Source organism: Sinohyriopsis cumingii, chromosome 4, assembly GCF_028554795.1.
Source record: "Sinohyriopsis cumingii isolate HCF-2022 chromosome 4, ASM2855479v2, whole genome shotgun sequence".
NCBI lineage: Eukaryota > Metazoa > Mollusca > Bivalvia > Unionida > Unionidae > Sinohyriopsis > Sinohyriopsis cumingii.
In genome coordinates, this window is record NC_142964.1 from 137,125,532 (window position 1) to 137,148,507 (window position 22,976).

At 36.0% G+C, this 22,976-nt stretch overlaps 1 protein-coding gene across 6 annotated transcripts in view; it reads left to right on the plus strand.

Annotated features, from left to right (window-relative positions):
• LOC149802157 (uncharacterized) overlaps positions 1-21,705 on the plus strand; it is a 54,774-nt gene extending 33,069 nt beyond the window's left edge. For all 6 annotated transcript variants that reach the window (XM_089956568.1, XM_089956563.1, XM_089956569.1 and 3 more), the window contains exons 8-10: positions 16,152-16,283; positions 17,830-17,902; positions 20,855-21,705. In XM_089956568.1, the coding sequence (XP_089812694.1) occupies positions 16,152-16,283; positions 17,830-17,902; positions 20,855-20,993 (344 nt within the window). In that variant the 3' untranslated portion in view covers positions 20,994-21,705. The remainder of the gene's footprint in view (positions 1-16,151; positions 16,284-17,829; positions 17,903-20,854) is intronic.
• Positions 21,706-22,976: the final 1,271 nt, after the last annotated feature.

Below are 22,976 nucleotides of genomic sequence, written 5' to 3' on the forward strand. Positions count from 1 at the left end.
ATTCTTTTAGTTCTACCCACTGCATTATTTTAGTGCTACCTACTGCATTATTTTAGTCCTACCCACTGCATTATTTTAGTGTTACCCACTGCATTATTTTAGTGCTACCAACTGCATTATTTTACCTCTAGCCACTGCATTATTTTAATGCTACCTACTGCATTATTGTAGTCCTACCCACTCATTATTTTAGTGTACCCACTGCATTATTTTAGTGCTACCCACTGCATTATTTTAGTTCTACCCACTGCATTATTTTAGTGCTACCAATGCATTATTTAAGTGTTACCCCCTGCAATTTTGTAGTACTACCCACTGCATTATTTTAGTTCTACCCACTGCATTATTTTAGTGCTACCTACTGCATTATTTTAGTGCTACCAACTGCATTATTTTAGTGTTCCCCCCTGCAATTTTTTAGTGCTACACACTGCATTATTTTAGTGCTACCTACTGCATTCTTTTAGTTCTACCCACTGCATTATTTTAGTGCTACCTACTTCATTATTTCAGTCCTACCCACTGCATTATTTTAGTGTTACCCACTGCATTATTTTAGTGCTACCAACTGCATTATTTTACCTCTACTCACTGCATTATTTTAATGCTACCTACTGCATTATTGTAGTCCTACCCACTCATTATTTTAGTGTACCCACTGCATTATTTTAGTGCTACCTACTGCATTATTTTACTGCTACCCACTTCATTATTTTAGTTATGCGAACTGCATTATTTTAGTGCTACCCACTGCATTATTTTAGTTATACCATCTGCATTATATTAGTGCTACCCACTGCATTATTTTAGTGCTACCTACAGCATTATTTTACTGCCACCCACTTCATTATTTTAGTTCTGCGAACTGCATTATTTTAGTGCTACCCACAGCATTATTTTAGTGATACCCACTGCATTATTTTAGTGCTACCCAGTGCATTATTTTAGTTCTACCCACTGCATTATTTTAGTGCTACCTACTGCATTATTTTAGTGCTACCCACTGCATTATTCTAGTTCTACCCACAACATTATTTTAGTCCTACCAACTGCATTATTTCAGTGTTACCCCCTGCAATTTTTAGTTCTACCCACAGAATTATTTTAGTGCTACCTACTGCATTGCTTTAGTGCTACCCACTGCATTATTTTAGTTCTACCCACTGCATTATTTTAGTTCTGCACACTGCATTGCTTTAGTGCTACCCACTGCATTTCTTTAGTGCTAACCACTGCATTGCTTTAGTGCTACCCACTGCATTATTTTAGTTCTACCCACTGCATTGCTTTAGTGCCACCTACTGCATTGATTTAGTGCTACCCACTGCATTATTTTAGTGCTACCCACTGCATTATTTTAGTGCTACCCACTGCATTATTTCAGTGCTACTGACTGCATTAATTTAGTGCTACTGACTGCATTATTTTCGTGATACCCACTGCATTATTTTAGTCCTACCCACTCATTATTTTAGTGCCACCCACTGCATTATTTTAGTCTTACCCACTCATTATTTCAGTGTACCCACTGCATTATTTTAGTGCTACCCACTGCATTATTTTGGTGTAACCACCACATTATTTTAGTCATACCCACTCATTATTTTAGTGCTACCCACTGCATTATTTTAATTCTTCCCACTGCATTATTTTAGTTCTACTCACTGCATTATTTTAGTGCTACCCACTGCATTATTTTAGTTCTATGCACTGCATTATTTTAGTTCTACCCATTGCATTATTTGAATCCTAATTACGGCATTATTTTAGTGCTACCTACTGCATTATTTTAGTTCTATGCACTGCATTATTTTAGTTCTACCCACTGCATTATTTGAGTTGTATCCACTGAATTATTTTAGTACTACCCACTGCATTATTTTAGTGCTACCCAATGCATTATTTTAGTTCTACCCACTGCATTATTTTAGTGATACCCACTGCATTATTTTAGTGATACCCACTGCATTATTTTATTTCTACACACTGCTTTGCTTTAGTGCTACCCACTGCATTATTTTATTTCTACCCACTGCATTGCTTTAGTGCTACCCACTGCATTATTTTATTTCTACCCACTGCATTGCTTTAGTGCTACCTACTGTACTGCTTTCGTGCTACCCACATCATTATTTTAGTGCTACCCACTGCATTATTTCAGTGCTACCACTGCATTTTTTTAGTGCCACCCACTGCATTATTTTAGTCCTACCCAATCATTATTTTAGTGCCACCCACTGCATTATTTTAGTCCTACCCACTCGTTATTTCAGTGTACCCACTGCATTATTTTAGTGCTAGCCACTGCATTACCTAAGTGCTAACACTGCATTTATTTAGTGCTAGTGACTGCATTATTTTAGTCCTACCCACTCATTATTTTAGTGTACCCACAGCATTATTTTAGTGCTACCCACTGCATTATTTTAGTCCTACCCACTCATTATTTTAGAGCTACCCACTGCATTATTTTAGTTCTTCCCACTGCATTATTTTAGTACTTCCCACTACTATTACTTTAGTGCTATGCACTGCATTATTTTAGTTCTACCCACTGCATTATTATAATGCTACTTACTGTATAATTTAGTGCTATGTACTGTATTATTTTAGTGCTACCCACTGCATTTTTTTAGTTCTACCCTCTGCATTATTTTAGTACTACCCACTGCAGTATTTCAGTGCTACCCACTGCATTATTTTAGTGCTACTAACTGCATTATTTTAGTTCTACCAACTGCATTATTTTAATGCTACCTACTGCATTATTTTAGTGATACCTACTGCATTATTTTTGTACTACCCATTGCTTTTTTTGTGCTACCTACTGTATTATTTTAGTGCTACCCACTGCATTATCTTAGTGCTAACACTGCATTTATTTAGTGCTAGCAACTGCATTTTTTTAGTGCTACCTATTCATTATTTTAGTGTAACCACAGCATTATTTTAGTGCTACCCACTGCATTTTTTTAGTGTACCCTCTGCATTATTTTAGTCCTACCCACTCATTATTTTAGTGCAACCCACTGCATTATTTTAGTGCTCCCCACTGTATTATTTCAGTGCTACCAACTGCATTAATTTAGTGCTATCTGCTGCTTTATTTTACTGTTACCCACTCATTATTTTTGTGCTACCCACTGCATTATTTTAGTCCTACCCACTCATTATTTTAGTGTTATCCACTGCTTTTTTTAGTACTACCTACTGCATTATTTTAGTGCCATGAATTGCATTATTTTAGTGTTACCCCCTGCAATGTTTTAGTGCTACCAACTGCATTATTTTAGTGCTACCCACTGCATTATTTTAGTGCCAGCCACTGCATTATTTTAGTTCTACCCACTGCATTATTTTAATGCTACTTACTGCATTATTTTAGTGCTAGCAACTGCATTAGTTTAGTGCTACCCACAGCATTATTTTAGTGATAATCACTGCATTATTAGTTCTACCCACTTCATTATTTAGTACTACCCACTGCATTATTTTAGTGCTACAAACTGAATTATTTTAGTTCTACTGACTGCATTATTTTAATGCTACCTTCTGCATTATTTTAGTGTTACCTACTGCATTATTTTAATGCTACGTACTGCATTATTTTAGTGTTACCTACTGCATTATTTTAATGCTACCTACTGCATTATTTTAGTTCTACCCATTGCATTATTTTAGTGCTACAAATTGCATTATTTTAGTGCTACCTACTGCATTATTTTAGTGTACCTATTGCATTATTTTAGTACTAATCACTGCATTATTTTAGTTCTACCCATTGCATTATTTGAATGCTACCTATGGCATTATTTTAGTGCTACCTACTGCATTATTTAATTCTATGCACTGCATTATTTTAGTTCTACCCACTGCATTATTTGAGTTGTATCCACTGAATTATTTTAGTACTACCCACTGCATTATTTTAGTGCTACCCACTGCATTATTTTAGTGCTACCCAATGCATTATTTTAGTGATACCCACTGCATTATTTTAGTGCTACCTAATGCATTATTTAAGTGCTACCAACTGCATTATTTTATTTCTACACACTGCATTGCTTTAGTGCCACCTACTGCATTATTATAATGCTACTTACTGCATAATTTAGTGCTATGTACTGTATTATTTTAGTGCTACCCACTGCATTTTTTAGTTCTACCCTCTGCATTATTTTAGTACTACCCACTGCAGTATTTCAGTGCTACCCACTGCATTATTTTAGTGCTACTAACTGCATTATTTTAGTTCTACCAACTGCATTATTTTAATGCTACCTACTGCATTATTTTAGTGATACCTACTGCATTATTTTTGTACTACCCATTGCTTTTTTTTGTGCTACCTACTGTATTATTTTAGTGCTACCCACTGCATTATTTTAGTGTTACCCCCTGGAATTTTTTAGTGCTACCCACTGCATTATCTTAGTGCTAACACTACATTTATTTAGTACTAGCAACTGCATTATTTTAGTTCTACCTATTCATTATTTTAGTGTAACCACAGCATTATTTTAGTGCTACCCACTGCATTTTTTTAGTGTACCCTCTGCATTATTTTAGTCCTACCCACTCATTATTTTAGTGCAACCCACTGCATTATTTTAGTGCTCCCCACTGTATTATTTCAGTGCTACCAACTGCATTAATTTAGTGCTATCTGCTGCTTTATTTTACTGTGACCCACTCATTATTTTTGTGCTACCCTCTGCATTATTTTAGTCCTACCCACTCATTATTTTAGTGTTATCCACTGCTTTTTTTAGTACTACCTACTGCATTATTTTAGTGCCATGAACTGCATTATTTTAGTGTTACCCCCTGCAATGTTTTAGTGCTACCAACTGCATTATTTTAGTTCTACCCACTGCATTGTTCTAGTGCTATCTACTGCATTCTTTTAGTCCTACCCACTCAGTATTTTAGTGTACTCACTGCATTAGTTTAGTGCTAGCCACTGTATTATTTTAGTGCTACCCACTGCATTATTTTAGTGCTACCCACTGCATTATTTTAGTGCCAGCCACTGCATTATTTTAGTTCTACCCACTGCATTATTTTAATGCTACTTACTGCATTATTTTAGTGCTACCCACTGCATTAGTTTAGTGCTACCCACAGGATTATTTTAGTGATAATCACTGCATTATTTTAGTTCTACCCACTTCATTATTTAGTACTACCCACTGCATTATTTTAGCGCTACAAACTGCATTATTTTAGTTCTAATGACTGCATTATTTTAATGCTACCTACTGCATTATTTTAGTGTTACCTACTGCATTATTTTAATGCTACCTACTGCATTATTTTAGTGTTACCTACTGCATTATTTTAATGCTACCTTCTGCATTATTTTAGTTCTACCCATTGCATTATTTTAGTGCTACAAATTGCATTATTTTAGTGCTACCTACTGCATTATTTTAGTGTACCAATTGCATTATTTTAGTGTTTCCCCCTGCAAATTTTTAGTGCTACCCAATGCATTATTTTAGTTCTATCCACAGCATTATTTTAGTGCTACCTACTGCATTATTTTAGAGCTACCCATTGCATTATTTTAGTGTTTCCCCCTGCAAATTTTTAGTGCTACCCAATGCATTATTTTAGTTCTACCCACAGCATTATTTTAGTGCTACCTACTGCATTATTTTAGTGCTACCTACTGCATTATTTTAGTACTACCCAATGCATTATTTTAGTGCTACCAACTGCATTATTTTAGTTCTACCCACTGTATTGCTTTATTGCTGCCGACTGCTTTGCTTTAGTGCTACCCATTGCATTATTGTAGTGCTACCCACTGCATTGCTTTAGTGCTACCTACTGCATTATTTTAGTGCTACCTACTGCATTATTTTAGTACTACCCACTGTATTATTTTAGTTCTACCCCTGCATTGCTTTAGTGCTACCCACTGCATTATTTTAGTGCTACCCTGGACTGCATTATTTCAGTGCTACCAACTGCATTAATTTAGTGCCACCCACTGCACTATTTTTGTCCTACCCACTCATTATTTTAGTGGTACCCACTGCATTATTTTAGTCCTACCCACTCATTATTTTAGTGTAGCCACTGCATTATTTTAGTCCTACCCACAGCATTCTTTTAGCTCTATCCACTGCATTATTTTAGTGCTACCCACTGCATTATTTTAGTGCTACCGACTGCATTATTTTACTCCTACCCACTCATTATTTTAGTGCTACCCACTGCATGATTTTAGTTCTATCCACTCATTATTTTATTGTACCCACTGCATTATTTTAGTGCTATCCACTGCATTGTTTTACTGCTATCCACTGCATTATCGTAGTGCTACCACTGCATTTTTTAGTGCTAGCCACTGCATTATTTTAGTACTACCCACTCATTATTTTAGTGTACCCAATGCATCATTTTAGTCCTATCTACTGATTATTTTAGTGCTACCCACTGCATTATTTTAATCTACCCACTCATTATTTTAGTTTACCCACTGGATTATTTTAGTGCTATCCACTGCATTATTTTAGCTCTATCCACTGCATTATCTTAGTGCTACCACTCCATTTATTTAGCGCTAGCCAGTGCAAGATTTTAGTCCTACCCACTCATTATTTTAGTCCTACCCACTCATTATTTTAGTGTACACACTGCATTATTTTAGTGCTACCCACTGCATTATTTTAGTCCAACCCACTCATTATTTTGGTCCTACCCACTCATTATTTTAGTGCTACCCACTGCAATACTTTCCCTGATGATAGTCTTTACTTCTGTTTTAGCAAATATTTGAAGATTGCAAATAACATTATGCATAATTGTTTATGCTTTACAGAAATGAGTACATTCAAATACATATTTATGAATACCTTAATTGCTCAAGCCATTTACAGACTGTATTGATTTTGATATTAAAGGAAAAAATGAAAATACAGTCAAATCATTCCAGAGCAGCAACCATGGAAAAAAGTCAATACAGAGGTGACCTTGGAATGCAAGTTCACTTTTCAAACTTGGTTCTTGAACAAATTCAATGTATTAAGTACCATTATGATTGTTGTTGTTGATCTTCTTTTTCTTCTTATTATTATTATCAGTATTGTTATTATTATTATTATTCTTTAAGACAGTTGGCATAATTTCCTATTCACAGAAATCACTTTATGAATTTATCATTCATAAATTCTGATGGCAATGGTGAGTAGTCTTAGATTTCTTCAAGCTTTCCATTTTTGTCATGTTATCTTTTTGCTTATATGGTAAGAACATAGGTTGCATTTTGCAACTGAAGCCTGCAGTGTCAGAAGTCACAGACCTATGCCATGTATAGAAAGCATCAACCGAATGATTGACAGACATGTAATGCATTTTGAGTTGAATGACTGTTCCAATCATTTATTTAAAATCAAATGTTATCAGGTTTTCAATTTAGTTCTGTGCTTTTGCAGAATTTGGTATTAGATTCCTTGAAAATTTTGAACCAGCGGAATATCTTACACAGAATATTAACTGCAATGATGGCCCATTATATGTTGTCATCACTTTATGCCTTCAGCTTTTATGAAGGTGTTCCATTTTTTGTAAAAGTCAATAGATGGTACATCCACAGGGGTCCCACGCTACCAGGAAATTGGGAAAAAGTTGGGAGAAATGATAATTTTTTTCCCAACCATGAAAAGTCCTTGAATTTTGCAAATATTGACAAAATTTGAGAAAACACCAGGAATTTTCCTCCACAACTTGACGCCCAAAACAATTACATAATTGAGTTGTAACTGAACTGATCGTAAGTTAAATTTATTGAGTTCTAACCAGAATATTAGTAGGTTGCAGCATGGTTCATTAGGGTGCTTGAAATAAATATATTTGTTGAGACAATCCAAACGCTCAGTGGATTAAATTCGTTTAGTCTGTCAGTGGATTAAAGACATAACAAATAAAATACTTGCCATTTTTGAGAAAATAGATAATTTTCCTATAGATTTCATGTAGGTTTAAGTCAATATAACATAGTTTAAATTTGCTAGGCCCACTGGTAAGCTATCTTATGGTGGCGGCAGATTCCAAATTTGTTATATGTAATTGCTCTGAACTCCACACCCTAGATGTTCAAATGCAAATAAATGGAGTTGGAATATTCGGAGGAAACCTGGATTAGAAAAATAATGAACCTCTGAGCAGAACTTAGGTGTGGAACTATTACACAGTAACATGTAGCTAGAAGCATTGGTTTCAGATCTAAAATAAAATGCATGATAAATGGGTGATTGGCATCCCTTTTATAATATATTAAGAAATGATATGAGCTCATGTATCAATACAGGTTTTGGGACTGGTTTATTGAACTAAAAGAGCTTTATAATGAAAGGTTTGAAAGCAAACAAAATAATTTATGCTCATTATGTTGTTTCCACATAGCAACAGAATGCAGGTCAGCAAAGTAAAGTTAGGATTTGTATTCTGTACATTGAAATGGCTTTAAATGCCAATTTATAGGAATATAGTCAGATTTGTTTCGTGTGACTTATTTTGTGGTTTTGAACATGATCATCGTTTCTGACATACATGTTTTGGAGAGTCTTGAAAGAGAAACACCTTCAGATTTGGAAAATGTATGTTTTATAATCCAAAATGTTTTTTAATTCCATACACTAATGGTCATATAATAACCTTGAAAAAATTAATATCATCCTGGAAAAAACCTGAAAAAGACCTGGAAATTTATATTTGGAAAAGTGTGGGAACCATGCATCCAGAATTTTTAGCTTGCTGTATATACTCATGTACAAGATGGATCCAACTGCAAACTGCATAGCCCCATATCAGTTATCACATCATGCCTATAAGACAAGATCAATGGCAAACTGCATAGCCCCATATCTGCCATTGCATCATGCCTATAAGACAAGTCCAACTGCAAACTGCATAGCCCCATATCAGTCATCACATCATGCCTATAAGATAAGTCCAACTGCAAACTGCATAGCCCCATATCAGTCATCACATCATGCCTATAAGATAAGTCCAACTGCAAACTGCATAGCTCATATCAGCCATCACATCATGCCTATAAGACAAGATCAATGGCAAACTGCATAGCCCCATATCAGCCATCCCATCATACCTATGAGTCCAACTGCAAACTCAGTCATGCACAGCCTCATATCAGCCATCGCATCATTCCTATAAGACAAGTCCAACTGCAAACTGCATAGCCCCATGTCTGTCATCACATCATGCCTATAAGACAAGTCCAACTGCAAACTGCATAGCCCCATATCTGCCATCATGTCATGCCTATAAGACAAGTCCAACTGCAAACTGCATAGCCCCATATCTGCCATCACATCATGCCTATAAGGTGAGTCCAACTGCAAACTGCATAGCCCCATATCTGCCATCACATCATGCCTATAAGGTGAGTCCAACTGCAAACTGCATAGCCCCATATCTGCCATTGCATCATGCCTATAAGACGAGTCCAACTGCAAACTGCATAGCCCCATATCAGCCATCGCATCATGCCTATAAGACGAGTCCAACTGCAAACTGCATAGCCCCATATCTGCCATCACATCATGCCTATAAGGTGAGTCCAACTGCAAACTGCATAGCCCCATATCAGCCATCGCATCATGCCTATAAGACAAGTCCAACTGCAAACTGCATAGCCCCATATCTGCCATCACATCATGCCTATAAGATGAGTCCAACTGCAAACTCACTCATGCATAGCCTCATATCAGCCATCGCATCATGCCTATGAGACAAGTTCAGCTGCAAACTGCATAGCCCCATATCTGCCATTGCATCATGCCTATGAGTCCAACTGCAAACTGCATAGCCCGATATCAGCCATCACATCATGCCTATAAGACGAGTCCAACAGCAAACTGCAGAGCCCCATATCTGTCATTGCATCATGCCTATAAGACAAGTCCAACTGCAAACTGCATAGCCCCATATCTGCCATCACATCATGCCTATAAGATGAGTCCAACTGCAAACTGCATAGCCCAATATCAGCCATCACATCATGCCTATAAGACAAGTCCAACTGCAAACTGCATAGCCCCATATCTGCCATCGCATTATGCCTATAAGGTGAGTCCAACTGCAAACTGCATAACCCGATATCAGCCATCCCATCATGCCTATAAGACAAGTCCAACTGCAAACTGCATAGCCCCATATCAGCCATTGCATCATGCCTATAAGACAAGTCCAACTGCAAACTGCATAGCCCCATATCAGCCATTGCATCATGCCTATAAGGTGAGTCCAACTGCAAACTGCATAGCCCGATATCAGCCATCCCATCATGCCTATAAGACAAGTCCAACTGCAAACTGCATAGCCCCACATCTGCCATCACATCATGCCTATAAGATGAGTCCAACTGCAAACTGCATAGCCCCATATCAGCCATCCCATCATGCCTATAAGACAAGTCCAACTGCAAACTGCATAGCCCCATATCTGCCATCACATCATGCACTGGCAGATCTGAGTCATTGCAGTTCGTTAGGAGTAATCAGTTAAACAAAGTTACACTCTGATCTAATTGTGCATTATGTGATGGCAGGTCAGGATTTATGTTGTTTGCAGCTGGACCCAAGTTATTCATGTGTATATACAGTAGTGTCAGACTTGTTGTCTCCTAATGCTTGTAAAATTTAATGTTTTGCCCAATATGAAATCCCATAGTGTTCATCATTGTTTTACCTTGTTTGTAGTACTTATAAATCCCATAATGTTCATCTTTGTTGTATCTTGTCTGTAATACTTACAGAGGAGCCATGGTGGCTGGCTGGTTAGGATACTGGACTCAAAATTAGAAGGGTATGGGTTCAAATCCTACTATCAGATCAGCCAGGATCAGCTACCATGGTGTGTCCATAGACAAAAGTATTTGACTTGAATTGCCTCTGCACCAAAAAACCTACTTGATTTGGTGTGCTGTAAAATACCAAATCAAACCACACAAACTTGTAGTATTTGTTACATTGTCTTGCAAACACCAGATCAGACCATACAAGACTATTGTATTTGTTACAGTTTCTTGAAAACACCAAATCAAACCATACAAGACTGTTGTATTTGTTAGTGTTTCAAAAACACCAAATCAAACCATAGGAGATTGTTGTATTTGTTAGCGTCTTGAAAACACCAAATTAAACCATACAAGACTATAGTATTTGTTTTAGTGTGTTAAAAACATCAAATCAAACCATACAAGACTATTGTATTTGTTACAGAGTCTTGAAAACACCAAATCAAACTATACAAGACTATAATATTTGTTACAGTCTTGAAAATACCAAATCAAACCACACAAGACTATAGTATTTATTAGTGTCTTGAAAACACCAAATCAAATCATGCAAGACTATGTTATTTGTAAGTGCTGTAACACACCAAAATCAAATGATACAATACTTTAGTATTTGTTACAGTGTCTTGAAAACACCAAATCAAACCATACAAGACTATAGTATTTATTAGTGTCTTGAAAACACCAAATCAAACTATACAAGACTAGATTATTTGTTATGGTGCTCTCTGGATTAAAAAGGATAACATAATGTTTAAGTCCCTTTTAACATTTTCATTTCAAACATGAGTGAATATTTAATGATCGGGCGTCGATATTGTGACTGTTTGTTTTTCTTGGACAACAATGCCTTTTGTGCATACAGATTTATGCACACTTTTCTATACTGTCATAATATTTGTGTTTTCTTCTTGTTTTTCTTTAAATACATTAATTGCAGTCCACCTCTACAACACAAACAAGCAGCATTTGAATTTTGATGTTTTGCATTGTAAACAATATGTAGGATGCACTTACCATGATCAGTTATGATCACTTACCATGATCAATTACCATGATCAGTTATGATCACTTACCATGATCAATTACCATGATCAGTTATGATCACTTACCATGATCAATTACCATGATCAGTTACAATGATCAGTTTTACCATGATCTTGATTTCCAAAGTATTATTATGCAGTAAACACTGTTAAAAAAAAATTCAATATATCAGATTTAATAAACTAAGCCATTTTGAGGAAAATTAGTTGTATTTTAATGTCCTCTGATTATTACAATGATTAATGTTATCAACTCTCCCCTCCCCCAACAAATTTCTAAGCAATATTGTAGCTTATTCAAATTCCTAAATTCAAATGGAGATTAGCCTATTTAAAATGTAGTGATTTATAAGCATGTTTATACATAAGTCCTTATGACATTTCCTAACCCAAACAGTGCCTCTCTTGGGAAAACAAATGCTTCATTTGCTTGGTTCATACATTTAAGTGGCACTTGTACTAGTAAAAAAGCACTGACTAGGAAATACTTGGTCGATGTCTGCAGAAAGTATCTGATTCATTACATGACTTTTATAGATGTGATTTCTGGGGAGGGGGGCAAATGACAATAGTCATTGAGTCCAGGTGACCACGCTATAAAGGTGACTCATATGGCAGGCTTGTCTATCTTTGAACAAAAATGTGTATTTCATACACCTCTATATATATTTTAAATAACCTGTCAACATTGTTTACCTTACTTATACACCATGCTGGTTTTGATTTTGAATGTTTTGATGGTGAAATATAATCCATAACACCTTGTACTTGAAGGATGCTCAATATAAATACTTGGAAAAGGGAAAGACTGCTTTATTTTTTTACAGGGTATTACCACTAGAAAAGAATTAAAATTATATAGAACCAAACAGAAAAAAATATGCATTCCCTCTCCGGGTATATTTAAATGGAATAGCCCTGATTAGGTTTAAATATTTTAGTATTTATTATATCCATCTTTCAGTCAATCAAAATATCTATATCTCTGCCAATTTATTTATTTAATTTATTTTTTAACTTGCATTAGCTGATAGCAAACAATAGGTCCAATATCAAAGTAACAGGGAGGGGGTTAGGGCCCCACTTAATGATCTTAGCAGAGAGCTATAGTAGGTACATTGTCGGTCCAGCTATCTGTCTGTCTTGTCCATCAAGAATTTAGTTTCTGCAAGATAATTTAAATGTGATTCAGTGGATATTAACCAAATCTGCTTTGCAATTTTACATTGACATGACCTCAGATGCATTCAGTTTTCATAAAACCCGAATGATTGCCCATCTTATAGTTTTTTTCACAACTGAGTTTTACAGAGGATTATGAGATTACAACTGGATTTGGCATACAGCTTTATATCAGTGAAATCTTGAATGAGTGTTTTCCAGCATTCTATAACATAATACAGGAGTTATTCTGCTTGAATTCCCATCCTACTAGCATTGGTTTACACAGTACAATTTTATGAAGGATTCTTGGATTTCAATTAAATTTGAGGTGTGACTTTATGGATTATTGGATTTCAGCCAAATTTGGCATACAGTATAACTTTACCAAGGATTGTTGGATTTCAACCAAATTTTGATATGAAGCATAACTTTACCAAGGATTGTTGGATTTCAACCAAATTTTGATATGAAGCATAACTTTACCAAGGATTGTTGGATTTCAACCAAATATGTCCAGCAGAATAACTTTACCAAAGATTGTTGGTTTCAACCAAATTTGAGATGCATTGTAACTTTATTAAGGATTGTTTGTTTCAATCAAATTTGACATGCAGTATAACCTTACCAAGGATTGTTGGATTTCAACCAAATTTGACATGCAGTATAACTTTACCAAAGATTGTTGGATTTCGACCAAATTTGGCCTGCAGAATAACTTTACCAAAGATTGTTGGATTTCGACCAAATTTAACATACATCTTTATATTGACGAGAAATTATTTCATGTAGTCCACTCCTCCTTGCCTGTTAAAGGATCCCTCAGAAACATCCCCATCCCACAAACCCTTGGGTCCAGAATCTTTGGCCCCTCAAATTGAGTTAGCCCAAATCATCCTTCAAACCAGAGCCATGATTGATCCCAATGTCTGGGTTAAACAGCCGCACAGAGTTTAACAATCCCTGTAATGGCAACAATGAAAAGAACTGAGCTGTGTAATACATTTAAAATTGAATAGAAAAATATACATTATGCATGCATCCACAAGAACTGTGCTGTGTAATACATTTAAGATTGAATAGAAAAATATACATTATGCATGCATCCACAAGAACTGAGCTGTGTAGTACATTTAAGATTGGATAGAAAAATATACATTATGCATGCATCCACATGAACTAACTCCATTACATATTAAATTCATTTATAAGTTGTGTTCAAGATTATTATTATTATTATTACAATGACTATGGTTGTACATTAATCTGACTGACAAGAATAATTGTACTGGATTAAAAAAACTGAAACTTTTCTCTTTATTTACTAAAAACTCAAATATTGCTCATTATTTAATGCACACATTAAAATGAATTTAACTTCTCTGTTTTAGCTATCAAATGTCTAACCTTATAGTGAATACATTGTATCCAATAGCATGGCAAAACATTTGGTATGTCAACAAATTCCTTACCTGGAATGGATAGCAAGAAAGGAAAATGTTTTTCACATACCTTTACAACTGAAAATTGCTTTTGTCAAGTGGACAGTCTCCTGACAAATTTAAGGCTCATTGTCATTGTGACAGTATAGACCAAAATATCACTATAAGTACTGTGGATGAGGTCAAATCCACAGCAAGAGAATTTGAGGTAAATGGCACACACACACACACACACACACACACACACACACACACACACACACACACACACACACACACACACACACACACACACTTGCTAGTGCTTTGTTCATGTTGTAGCAATTGAACAGAAGTCACCATTTCGAAATCATCATTGTTAAAACAATACACCCTGGGTAACACTGTACATGGCAACAAAACTCAATTTACAGTTATATACAGTTCAAAAGATATTTTCATGAGCACATTGACACAGGTAATACAGCTATTGCAATGTACACATGCCAGTCTCTCCATTAACATTTTCATTTCTGGAACATGACTATCAAAATTATTGGAGATATTTCAACCAGACTTGGTACACTAGTCAAGCAAGTGGGTAGAGGTACCTTAATTTTGATACATGGTATTCTATGCAGTGAATAGTTTTGCTGCCATAGAAGCAAATTGTAGCATATGTGGTACAGACAGTATACAAGTTAAGAATACTGCAGTGTACAGCTGTGGTATATATGGTACAGACAGTATACAAGTTGAGAGTACTGCATTGTACAGCTGTAGCATATTTGGTACAGATAGTATACAAGCTGAGAGTACTGCAGTGTACAGCTGTGGCATTTGTCATACATACAGTACACAAGTTGAGAGTTCTGCAGTGTACAGCTACTATCATATTTGGTACAGATAGTATACAAGTTGAGAGTACTGCAGTGTACAGCTGTATTGTATCATATGTGATACAGACAGTATACAAGTTGAGAGTACTGCAGTGTACAGCTGTATTGTATCATATGTGGTACAGACAGTATACAAGTTGAGAGTACTGCAGTGTACAGCTGTAGCATATGTTTTATAAAACGTGAGAATACTGGATCTTAGTCTGCTTCTGTAAGAGTCTTTACATAAGTAGGGGACCCGGAGAAAATGTCATCCCTTGATTAATGTTGCTAGTGCTTAAAATTTTGATCAGATGTATCTCCTATTTCATAGACAAACAAATTGTCATCAAATGTTGGGCAGGAATTTACTGCAGGACATGCATAATATCTTGGGATTTTTTTAACCTAATGATCAAAGGGCAAGGATGTGACAAATTTCCATGAATAGGTTGTCAGAGGTTAAAGAGGGTACACAGACTTTCATGTGGATGATAGGTCCAAAAGGCAGAGGTCAGGGTCACATGGTAAATATTTTCAGCTTATTTTATTTAATTATTGCAACTTTAGGACAAGGTTTTGTCTTCTGCTTGCACTGATTAGTAGATAATTGTCCAGATTTGTTTAGAAACTTATAAGAGTAGATGAAGTATCCATTGGAATTTGTTGGTGTACAGACCAAAGGTCAAAGTAACATTTTTAACATGGTAATATATTACTAGGACTACAGAGCCATTCAAAGTCAAGACATTAATTTTTATAGAATATTTTAATATTAAGATTTCAATCTATGTTATTTATTGATTTTGCACAGAGCAAATGCAGTCAGCTCTTGACCAGTTTGAAAGCAATGAGGACTTTCAAGCCCTATGGATAGTTACAGAAACAGAGTTAAAATATATAGATGAGAGTGGAGCTGTTCCAGAAACTGAAATGGATAGTGCAGGTCAGTGTGAGAAAGAGAGATAAGGGATGGCAAGACTGGAAAATAAAATGCTCCTGTTTGACAGCCTTTTGGCAGTTTGAAATGTTAAACCAGGCTAGCAAATCTTTTGGTCTCTGCTCTGATTTTTTGTAGAAACTTTGACACAATACATTTTTATTAATAGAATAAAACTCTTAAATAGGGATGGTCAAAATATTGTATTTCATTCCAGTCATGACAATGATCATTCCTTATACTTAACAAGAAACAGATTGGCAGTACCAGTGTAGGGCAAATCTAAAACAGGGACTGGCAGTACTAGGGTAGGGCAAATCCAAAACAGAGGCTGGCAGTACAAGGGTAAGGCAGATCCAAAACAGGGACTAGCAGTACAGGAGTAGGGCAAATCCAAAAATGTGACTGTCAGTACATGGGCTAAGGGCAAATCCAAAACTGGGACTGGCAGTACAGGGATAAAACAAATCCAAAACAGGGACTGGCAATACAGGGGTAGGGCAAATCCAAAACGGGGATTGGCAGTACAGGGGTAAGGCAGATCCAAAACAGGGACTGTACTTGATTTAAATGGATAGATTGATGATAATAAAAACAGGGGTAGGCAAATCCAAAACAGGAACTGGCAGTACAGGGTTAGGGCAAATCCAAAACTGTAACTGGCAGTATTGGGGTTGGGTAAATCTAAAACAGGGACAAGCAGTACAGGGGTAGGGCAAATCCTCAGGGACTGGCAGTACAGGGGTAGTGCAAATCCAAAACCATGACTGGCAGTACAGGGGTAGGGCAAATCCACAGGGACTGGCAGTACAGGGGTAGGACAAATCCAAAACCATGACTGGCAATACAGGGTAAGGGCAAATCCAAAACAGGGCCTGTAAGTATTGGGGTAGAGCAAATCCAGAACAGGGACTGGCATTACAAGGGTAGGGCAAATTCAAAAAAGGGATTGGCAGTACTGGGATAGGGAAAATCCAAAACAGGGACTGGCAGTACCAGGGAAGGGAAAATCCAAATCATGGACTGGCAGTACAGGGGTAGGGCAAATCCACAGGGACTGGCAGAACAGGGGTAGGGCAAATCCAAAACCATGACTGGCAGTACAGGGTTAGGGCAAATCCAAAACAGGGCCTGTAAGTATTGGGGTAGAGCAAATCCAAAACAGGGACTGGCATTACAAGGGTAGGGCAAATTCAAAAAAGGGATTGGCAGTACTGGGATAGGGAAAATCCAAAACGGGGACTGGCAGTACCAGGGAAGGGAAAATCCAAATCAGGGACTGGCATTATCAGGGTAGGGTAAATCCACATAGAAACTGTATATGATATAAAAAGGTAAATTGGTGACAGACACTGACAGTACAGGGCTACTGCAAATCCAAACAGGCCATGGCCATCTTGTTTATAAGTTTCTATATGTTACATAACTTGGGGAGGGGAAATAAATCTTAGGATTCAGAATATTTGCATATTGAAATATGTTAATATGTATACACATGTAACTAGTTAGGAAAAATTATTTATAGATGAAATAACACCTTCCTATTTTTAAGGGCTTGACCAGAACAATGCTGACCATCTCTGCAAAGCATTTGTGGATATAGAGGATCAGCTCAAAGATGAACGGTAAGAATTTGGATGATAAATTTTCTCAGTACATTATTTAAAATGCATGTACAATTTAAGCCCTAGTATATAGTTAAAAACCAAAATAATTATCACCTGCCAATGACGATGGGACGGGATGTAACAATTTGTTCATTCATTTTGTGTTCATTCCTTTATTTGTTGGTTCCTCACACCCTCAATATATGGTACCCTACTTCAAATGCACTTATGAAAATTAGTATGTGGATGCATCAAGGAGAGTAACTGAAAGATTTAAAAAGTAGATCACTGTGACCTGATTTTCATGATTGAGTGAATTTCCACCAATGGTGGGTTTGAATACTTTCCAGACTTGCATTCTCTGATGCCTTGGATTGAATCCTCATACTTGTCTCTATATTGGGTTATTATTCCAAATTTGCATAGGATGGTAAGGAGATTTTGTCTTTATGAAAAAGCACTTGCTGGAATGTAAATTTAATTTTGAACTTTTGTTATGCACTCCCACTTAAGTACGTTTTAAAGAGGAGAATTTTCCATCTGGCATGATCAGCCTCAAATTAGAATTATTATTTTGTTGCTTATTTGTATGAAATGGAAGACAACCATATTTGAGATGCATCATTATGAAGCTAAACCTATACATTCTGCAACATGCACAATCAATCTTTTGGTCTCAGGGTGAAGGTCACCATTTACAGCAATGCTTTTAGCATTGGCAAGACATGCAGGCCCTGGCCTTCTTAAGTTTTAAATGCCATACAAATATCATTGGTACATGTAATGTGACTTTCAGTGCTAAATTCTTAGAAAAATTCTGATGTCAGATTTGTACACTGATATACAAAGAATTCCTGTCTTGGCTGTGGGAGCAAAAACATAATGCCTTTAACAGAGAAAATTCTGCATTCTACAGAATCCTTTTAATGCCATTCACAGAGCAAATGCTGTATCACACAGAACCTTTATAATGCCTTTCACAGAGGAAATGCTCCATCCCACAGAACAGTTATAATGCCTTTCACAGAGGAAATTGCATAACCCACAGAACCCTTATAATGCCATTCACATGCGAAATGCTGTATCCCACAGAACTTTTAAAATGCCTTTCAAAGAGGAAATGCTGCATCCCACAGAACAATTATAATGCCTTTCACAGAGGAAGTGCAACATTGCCCAAAGTCCTTATAATGCCATTCACAGAGGAAATGCTGTATCCCACAGAACTCTTAAAATGCCTTTCACTAGGGAAATTCTGTTTCCCACAGAACCCTTATGATGCCTTTCACAGAGAAAGGGCTGTATCCTACAAAACCCATGGCAAGCACTTATACTGTATTTGTCCATATATATTAAGCAACCAAAAAGGAATACCATAGACCTGTATCTGCCATTTGATCAGTTTGAGACAAGTTAATGTATGTGCATTGCAGCAATTAGAAGACCTGTAATCTTTATCATTTATGATTGTATTTATTAATCACAAATCATAATAAAAGTTTAATAAATGGCCATATATATTTTTAACACCTGGCCTGGAATCCGTAACACAACAGGATGTCACTGTGTGTAAGTAGTCAACCAGCATTTCTGAATCGTGAAGATATTATTCACTTTAGGAAAGCCATGTACGTTTTGGAGCTGATCACATGACCTATGCATTGATGATTCATCTTGTTTTTGAAAAATTATCAGTAACACAGTTTTCATGAATCTGGAAATCACTAGTTTTTTCCTAAACAAACAAACCCTGACTTGGGTTGCAGAATAAAGTACAATTTGGCTACTTCAGCTTAAGCTGTGCCCCTTCATCCATTAATAAAATAAAAAGCCATGAGGTAAAGGGTTACAAGATGGGGGAAATACCCAGCAGCATCACTTTTGGTGGCATTGTTGTAGGCCTGGACGATTGGTCTGATGAACAATTTCCAGTCCAAATTCTGGTTGGTTTCCAGTGTATCAAGCAGTTTTAACAGGGTTTGGTTGGGGTGATATGGAGTAGACTTGGTTTCTCCCGCTAGCTTGCATAGTTCCCTGATCACTGAACTCTCAAAGTTCCGGCATTGGTCACTGTGGAGCCTTTCATGGAAAGAATAAAACTTTTATGAAGTGCTCATACAGGGCTTGGCAGTTGTTTAGTCTGTCTGGCTGCAGCAGGGAACAGCTTGAGCATATCTGGTAAAATGGTCTTTGATCACAAGAATATGCGCGAAGCCACCCTTACACCTATTAAGTGATAAGAAGTCCATGCAATCCAGCTTCATTGGGTGTGTTGTCTGTATTGAGATTAATTCGGCAATCTTCATTGGTCCCTTTCTCAAAATGCAGCGAGTGCAGTGCTCATTTGTGGATTCAAGATGCTTCCCTAACTCAGGCCAGTAAAAGCACTGCCTTACAATCCACAGACACTTTTTTTGTCCCTGCCCTGATGACCTAAATTGTCATGGATGCCTTTCATGGCCTGCTGTCTGTGACTCGGGGACCGGTCCAGCTGCTTATTTTGTTTACCCTCAGGCAGATTGGTTCCATACTGAATACCATCTTCATCGAGGAACAACCAGTTACACTTTCTGAGGTACTTTTGCACATCCAGTGTCTCTTGACAGATTGCTTCCTCCCTTGAGTGAAAACCATTTTGCACGAGGTCAACAAGTCTTGAAGAGACTTCCAACAGACTGGGGTGGGGTTAGAGTGAGGTCTGTTTAATTAAATCTTTTTACCAAGATTTGACAAAGCCCAATTGAGGCAAATATAAAAAATTTGGTTCACATTTATATTCATATTTAAATTCCCTGATATATTTGCAGGCCATAATGCAATTTTAAAACTTTTTCTAAATTGTTAAACATTCTTTTTTCTTGTTTGGTCTGCAGGGGCACACATGCTTTATGAAGACAAAGCTTAAGCTTGTGTATTATTACAGATTGTTTCAGCTCAATAAAATGAGATTCTGTACTTTTTCTTTTCCAGCCTTGACATTGCATTGTCTCGACTGAAAGCCTGCAGGTCAGTTTTTATATATAGTGCTCTCCACAGAGCCCAAGATATTTTCCGGGAAGATAACTTCACAATCCTCAAGAAGCTCTTCTTCAAGCGTTTTATTTATTAGCTTGTTTGAGCATGCATTACTGACATTGGGATCATTGTGTGAGGATCTACAGTGTTTCCATTATACTTTATTTTTGGATGTAAGTTTATTTAAAAATCTTGGGGATTAAAAAGAAATCCATTTTGGCTTGGAGCAACCTTTCAGGCAAATTTTCTACACAAGGGAAACAACTCAAATATAGCTAAATCATTGTCTCTTATAGTAGTATCTTCCCTTTAATACTTTCCACTGCTGTTAATATTCCAAGTAATAGAAAATGCTTTTAAAAAGAAACCATAACATTCATTCTTTAAATAATGTTTCAGATGTGAGTGAAAATTCCCTAGTTACATATAAAAAAAGATTATTTAGTACAGTATCATAAATACTTTTCGGAGCAGACTGTTTAGAAATCAAGACAATCAGTAGTATTATCTTGGGAGTTATGTGCTGAGTCAGTTAGTGTAATTTCAGTCTTTTCAATATGACTGACAAAAAAATGTAATTCATGATGTAATTTTTTGTAAAGAAGATGTTTAGTGTTTTTCATTGTTTTTCTTTTCATTGATCTTGCATGTTTTCTTTTTTAAATCATAAATTCTACTAAGCAGGTAATATAAATGTATTAAATATATGATATGTAAAATATACAGATTTGTGATAAATAGCATAGCATGATGATTTCCCAATTCATTTTCTATTTAGACTTTTTAAAAAAATCTTATATATATATATATATATATATATATATATATATATATATATATATATATATATATATATATATATATATATATATATGGGACCACATCATGCTTGTGTGTATGTATATGTGTGTATATATATATATATATATATATATATATATATATATATATATATATATATATATATATATATTCATGCATACATTTGAGTATTTTTAATCAATTGCATTGCTTATTTTTGACATTTTATCAGTTTTCTTTATATCTGTAAAAATGTTACACAGATTCATGTGAAACTGGACAGCTCATACTGTTTCAGATTTTGTGATGATAGTTTATTATTTGTCACTTTAGATATTAATGTACACTGAATAATAATAATAATAGTAATAATAATAATAATAATAATAATAATACTGATGCTAATAAATCGTATACACCTACCATAAGTCAGAGCATTTTATGGTATGATGTTTTCAGTCCATTCCTCTGCTGACTGTTAGTTTGGTTTCCGTACAGCAACTTAAGTTCTCAAACATCTTCAGTTACATAGATTTTGTGGATGGCTTGCACTTGAAGTAGGGAAATACCCTATAAGTTTTAACATGAAAAGGTCAAAAGTCAAGGTCCTTGTGACTTAAAGAAGAAACTTGCAAATTCAATTGTTTATAGGCATCTTTATTACATTAAGTGCAGGCCATCCATAATGTTTCCATAATGGGAAAGTAAAACACCCATTGATTTTGGTGTCAAAAGTCAAGGTCATTGATTGAAGAAGGAAAAATGATTCATGCAGGAAACATTTAGTTTTTGACCATGTACCTTCAACAGGCTTTTTTAGATGACTTGCACTTGGAGTAAGGGTCAACCCTACAGGGGCTAAAAGATGGTGAAAGTCACTGTGACTGAAAAGAAAAACTAGTTTCTGCACAATAACTAAAGATCCATATGCAGATAGTAGACTTTGTGGATGGCATACACTTGAGGTAAGAAAAGATTGTATCAACTTTAGGGCCAAGATGTGAATGATCGAAGTCACTATGGTTGAAAGAAGGAAATTGGTTTCAACAATAACATTAGGTCTGAATTACAGACATGGACCAAACTATTTAGATGTCTTGTACTTGGGGAAAGTGAAACACCCCTTGATTTTGGTGACAAAGGTCACCCTTGATTTTGGTGTCAAAGGTCATGGCCACTGTGAATGAAAAAAGAAAAATGGTTTCTGCTTGAAGATTTCAGTTGTTAACAATGTTTCTTTGCCAAAGTTTGCCAGTGACTTCAACATTGGGTAAGG